This window comes from Etheostoma spectabile, chromosome 9 (genome assembly GCF_008692095.1).
Source record: "Etheostoma spectabile isolate EspeVRDwgs_2016 chromosome 9, UIUC_Espe_1.0, whole genome shotgun sequence".
Taxonomy (NCBI): domain Eukaryota; kingdom Metazoa; phylum Chordata; class Actinopteri; order Perciformes; family Percidae; genus Etheostoma; species Etheostoma spectabile.
The window spans coordinates 13,760,286-13,766,013 of NC_045741.1; the positions used below are offsets into that span (position 1 = coordinate 13,760,286).

The window sequence follows — 5,728 nt, forward strand, 5'->3', positions numbered from 1 at the left end:
GAAAACAAATACTGAGTTTTTTTTTTTTCCTGAGAGAAGCAAAGCTGAAGCTTCTCTCAGAAAAAAACTCAGTGCGGAAGTCAATGGAGGATACACTGCTAAGAATCACACCTGTGACGGAGCACAAATGTGTTTATATATGAGTGTGTAGGTACAGTACTGCGTACAGCTGTGGCTCCCAACCTCTTTGGCTTGTGACCAATAAGAGGGCAAATGATCCAGTAATTCCCAAAAAAAGCTAAGATTAATAGAAGGTCTCACATAGTTTTCCTGTAGCGGGAATGTGTTTTTTTTTGGGGGGGAATTTGTTCCACGATTTATCTCCTCTAGGTTGGGAACCACTGGTGTGCATGGAAATGACATGGAGAGAAAGCGGGATACTGTGAGTAGATCAGGGAAGCAGCACAGACACGTGGGATATGAGGTTCTGTAGCACCCTGTGAGAAATACGATTTAGTCGGTTGTGATCATTAATGGGAAGAAAGAAACCTAATGTGACCCAGATTTGAGCAGATATTTTTTTAGTCTAGCCTTGAACACAGCAAGATCACATTGGGATGAAAATCAGTTATTTCCTTGAGTCCCTATGCCATCTGTTATGATTATATGAACTACTGTTCAGTGATGTGGCGTAAACTGATGCTCCGCTCCTCTTTTAGACCGTCTTCCTTGCTGTTAGTACCCTGACGATGCTGCCCACTCCTCCAGCTGCCAGGGCCTGGAGACACAGGTAGAACAACATGGTGAGGGTTATTATTTATTTTACAGAAAGAGTCTCTGGTAGCTCATGCTGTTTGCAGAGTTGTGGCCACACCTAGTCCATCTCAAACTGGCCAGTCCAGTCCCACCATGGCCTCAAACTACAGACCCCATACAGTCGGATTTTCAAAGAAACATTCATATGTTCTACTTGTTAATTATCAGCATAAATCTGTCACTACTTCTAAACGTTTATCACTTCTCTTTGACATGTTAGAGTAAAAGTATTTCTAAAGCAAAAGAAAACATCGTCACAGACTTTGTGTTTGAACCACTTCTCATTTCACCACTCTCATCTCAAAGCCACCTTGTCTTCACACCTGTCCTGGATTTAATTTAAATTCTGCTCCTCTGCTTAATTGCAAATGCCAACTTACTCCCTTACTCCACTTGACTCCCTAGGCAAGCCAGTGTATACAAATAATAATATAATGAATAAACAAAATCAATAAACGGATGCAACAATCAGATTATAGAGTATATATTTTTTCAATTTTATTTTATATTTATATTTTTCCACTACGAGTACTTACTTTTTCAATTTTATTTATATTATGGTTATACTTCAATATCATCTATATTATGGTTACTTACTTTTGCTATATTATTTAATTACATATTACTAAATTTAATTTCACATCACTTACTTACATTGCAATACTTTTTCGTATTATGGCCACCTCACTTTACTTTAAAATACTTTTTATTTAATGCCACTTTACATTCATTCAGTACTTTTTGCACATTGTCTGTTGTTTGCCTGTTTGCTTGCTTGTTTGTTGGTTTGCTTTTCACTGTGTAAAAGTGCTGCTGTAACAAGGGAATTTCCCCATTCTGGGATGAATAAAGAATTATCTAATCTAATTATTATCAGAGCAAACACTGACTTTGCAAAGCGGATCGGTCACTCATCAACGTTAAATACAGTTATTCTCGTTCATTCTTTGGTTTGCTCAAGTCGAATGCTTTGCAATGTGACAGCCCTTTTTATGTTTAGAAGAGTATAATTATATAAAATGTTTGCAAGCCTAAAAAGACAAATGGTCTGTGAAAATCATATATTAATAGTTTCTCTAGAGGTATTTTTGGAAAGATTCCCTCTCACTTTGTGATTAGGTCAGACAATGAGGTGTAGCCTAAATAGTTACTTTTTCATGCCACTGCAGTAGGACCGCGCTGCTGTTTTCTGACGGCTTCTCGAAGCCCTTGTAGATATATTTCATCAGCAGGTCAACGCCGTTCTTGTCGAGGGACTGCACCCCCTTCTCAATGTCACTGCTCTTAAAGGCGGTGAGCACCTTCAACACCAACGCCTCAGCACGATCCTGAAAAGAAAAGGGGGGGGAACGTGTGAAGACAAGAGTTGTTAAAAAAGTTAATTACTGGTTCCAGACATCTAAATCACTGCCCACATCTCTCCACTGTATATGTCAAAGGTACCTCACCATCTCACAAATTCAATTTAGAAGTTTTATATCATTTCAAAATCTAAAAGCATCCTTAAAGGATTCATTAGAAAAACAAGAATGTGGCATTACCGACCTAGAAAACCAAACCCACCTTGACGTTCTGGTTCTTTGTGTTGATCGGCGGGTTCTTCAGGACTGCTTGTAAAGCCTCCATGACATTCCCTGTGCAGGGAGGGTTAAGGTTGCAACACACAGGGACCCACCTCCTAATCACAATATTGATGACAAGCCAAAATATGATACATAAGCCCAGTGTCAAGACAACACTATTCTGTGTGTTTATGGCTCTTAGCTTCTGACTTCAATCCAGTCAGACCTCTCAGGTCATCGGTTGGTGGGTTTTCTAACTGTACTTAGAATAAGATCCAGATTCTTCCTGATGACCTGAGATCTGTCACATGTGTTTCCACTTTCAAAAGCAAACTCCCCAGGCTTGATGATCAGTTACTGTGAAGGTATGTATGTGTGTGTGTGTGTGTGTGTGTGTGTGTGTGTGTGTGTGTGTGTGTGTGTGTGTGTGTGTGTGTGTGTGATTTATGTATGCAGGATGGCTATTTGGTCTTTGCTGTCTTTGGGTGAATGTTTGCACATTTTAATTTACATGTAACTAAATGCGCTTTTATACGATGCAAATAGGCACCTTAAAGAAAAGGTTCACTTGGATGTCTTACAATAACAATCACATGTCCATATGTACTGTATATTAAAAGAGTTATTGCTATATCTGCTACAGAATTCATCATGTCCATACTGCCTGTAAAGATATACCATCTTAATGCATACATGCTAACATTTCAGCAGGAGCTAATATTTAAGGATACAGTACTTCAGTTAGACAAAGCACGTAGAGTACCTTCCACAAAATAAAACGTACTTTTCGTTATCTTTACAGTGTTTGTGTGCTCAGATAGCACAAAGACTGGATGTGTACCCTACACAACCAGAATAAACCAGTAGGAGCAGTGTGCCATATGGGATTGTACATAAGGACATGTCGCTTTGGTTCTCATGTTCATAATTGGAATATTGTTGTGGTCGCACTGTAACATGAGGTGGGAGGTAACTGTCTTATTCTATGAGGAAGTGCTACATTTTCTTGCCTTATACGGTCCAGAAGACTGAAGCTGCTGGCTACACACTTTACAGACACACTTAGACAAACTGTAACTGCTGTATCAAAGAGAAAAGATATTCATTTGACTAGGCTAGCCTGAAGAAACACTAAGCTGCACCAGTATTGACCGACAGCGGTTGAGAAAGACTTTTTAAGATTGAATGGTGAACGTGTAGCTATGCACTAGCTTGCAGTTCATATACATCCAATCATGTTCAGTCTTTGAGCAGAAATCCTTGGAATGTGACAGCCAGGCAAGTCTGGACAGTGACTGGCCTAATTACTAAAAACCACCCATTCATACAAGCAACAGAGGAAACATGCAGATACATCTAAGGTTAAACCCAAAATACAAACACAGACTTGACGGCTGTTGTCGTGCATGCTAACAGGCAGGCTAGCTTATCATGTAAAGGATATTGTCTAATGAGGGAGTCCACCTCTGCCTCGTCGGGACCCAGCTGGTTTTCTCCTCCGTCCTCCTCGTCCACAAATTTGTTCTCGTCGTACTCATCCACGTCCAGTCGCCGGAAGCGGGCATACACAGTGTTCTTTGACATGTCAGCGGCGGTTTTGGGAGTCGAATTATAACTGAGAAGGACAAGAGTTTAAGCTCAAATCCGGCCCTTTTTTTAACAGCTTTTCTTTGATACGGCTGTCACAACCAGGCAGCTTCCTGACTTCCTCCCTTTTCCTCTGAGTGCTTTTTGCTTTCCTGTACACGACATCGCCCCCTCGTCTAGTGGACAAAATATGAAACTGCACGTCGCTGTGTGGTATTTGGGTATTTCCCATCCATGGCCGCCAGAGAGCGACAAAATATAAGGAATGGAGTTTCAAGTTTCAACGACTGCAGAGAAGCAGTCGTTGGCAATGAAAATCTTCCCTCCAACAATGCTCATTGAATATGTCTGAAAAGAATATCACGCAAGTGAAAAAACGAATTTAAGACATAAAATAGTGTAAGTTAAAATATAGGGACAAAATGTAACATGTTTTAATAAAAAATAAAACATGTACATGAATGATCGACTGTAGGCCTAATTGCAAATGAACGTAACCTATGTGCGTAATGAAATGTAAAATAATATCGATGTGAGAACAATTTGTTGAACAGTAAGTAAAAGGCAAAGCAATGGCAATGCAATAGGAATAAAAGTAACCACTGTCTGTGAAAGCAGCACACTGATAATATATCAATTTAAGTCGATATCACGAGTCAACACGTTTATGACCAATTACCAAAATCATTCTGTAATATTCTCTACACATAAAAAACCTCAACATTTATTTTATTTCGTTATTAAGGCAAATAAATACACACACACCAAACGAATAGTAAACATAGCTAATGGCCATTACTGGCCCGTGTTGACAATCAAGCAAGTACTAAATAATTAAAGAGTAAAATCTCATTTCAATTCAACTTTATTGTCATTTTACTGGCATAAAATGAAACATAGTGATTATTAATGCAGTGCAACTTGCTAAAAAAAAAAAATAATTAAAAAAACTATTTGTAGTTCTGTGCAAAATTATTTTAAGATGCAGGATCATAAGTAAATTGATATTAAAAAGAAAATAATGATGCTGAAATATTTAACCTTTATAATAATCCAGAGTCTACGTAAATGTCTCTTTCAAGTTTTAAAGCAGTTTCTCAACAGTGTGTTTGGCCTGTTAGTGAAACTGTCTCTCCATGCACAGAATATCTACTACAGCCAGCCAGTTTTTATATTGTTGATTGTTTATTTTAACGAGTAGCCTCACTACGATCAAGATCTCTTTCAAGAAAAACCTGTGTGCATCTTACATTTGTGTATTCTTATGTAATTTTTATTAACTTTTTCTTACACTGTGCCTTGACTTTAAGCATAACTTATTTATGTGCATTTAGCCTATGTATGTTTAAGTTTAGTATATGACAGTATATGGTATATGTGTACTTTTTTCTTTTTATCTGTGCTTTTTCTTTCTGACACAAATACAGTACCGTTATGTTATAGCATCCAAGCGTATCATTTTTATTTGATCATTTATTTATTATTATTAAGTTATGTTTTGTGTGTCACTGTGTGTAAAGTGGTTTTGTTTTTTGCTTCTTTTTTTTAGAGAATGAAAAACCTGTGTACAAGGACACACATAAACTGTATAAAAGCAAAGATAGAATGTTTTCACGTCTACTAATGAAAAGGTTGCCATAGACTAAATAATGCACACACTCCCACACACTGGGAGGCTGTAAGTGTGTGATAAACCTGCATAACACATATAATTCACCCCTACGATTGCATGAGCATTTCCAGATGCAACTGCTGGAATCCAAACAGATGATCTTATCGTGCGCGTGTGTGTGTGTGTGTGTGTGTGTGTGTGTGTGTGTGTG

At 38.1% G+C, this 5,728-nt stretch overlaps 1 protein-coding gene across 1 annotated transcript; it reads right to left on the bottom strand.

The window, feature by feature from the left end:
• Positions 1–303: 303 nt before the first annotated feature.
• arpc5b (actin related protein 2/3 complex, subunit 5B) lies at positions 304–4,052 on the bottom strand. Its single transcript, XM_032524969.1, has 4 exons — positions 3,763–4,052; positions 2,320–2,392; positions 1,908–2,084; positions 304–718 (listed from the first exon to the last, which is right to left on the bottom strand). Exons 1-4 carry the CDS (start codon positions 3,900–3,902, stop codon positions 656–658), a joined length of 453 nt encoding a protein of 150 aa, XP_032380860.1. The 5' UTR covers positions 3,903–4,052; the 3' UTR covers positions 304–655.
• Positions 4,053–5,728: the final 1,676 nt, after the last annotated feature.

Excerpts from the sequence above, each read along its gene's own strand:
- arpc5b (XM_032524969.1), bottom strand. The coding sequence starts at position 3,902 with ATGTCAAAGAACACTGTGTATGCCCGCTTCCGGCGACTGGACGTGGAT. Across the intron at positions 2,085-2,319 it reads CAAAGAACCAGAACGTCAAG|GATCGTGCTGAGGCGTTGGT; the intron begins GTGGGTTTGGTT and ends TTTTCTTTTCAG. Across the intron at positions 719-1,907 it reads TACTGCAGTGGCATGAAAAA|GCCCTGGCAGCTGGAGGAGT; the intron begins GTAACTATTTAG and ends CTGTGTCTCCAG.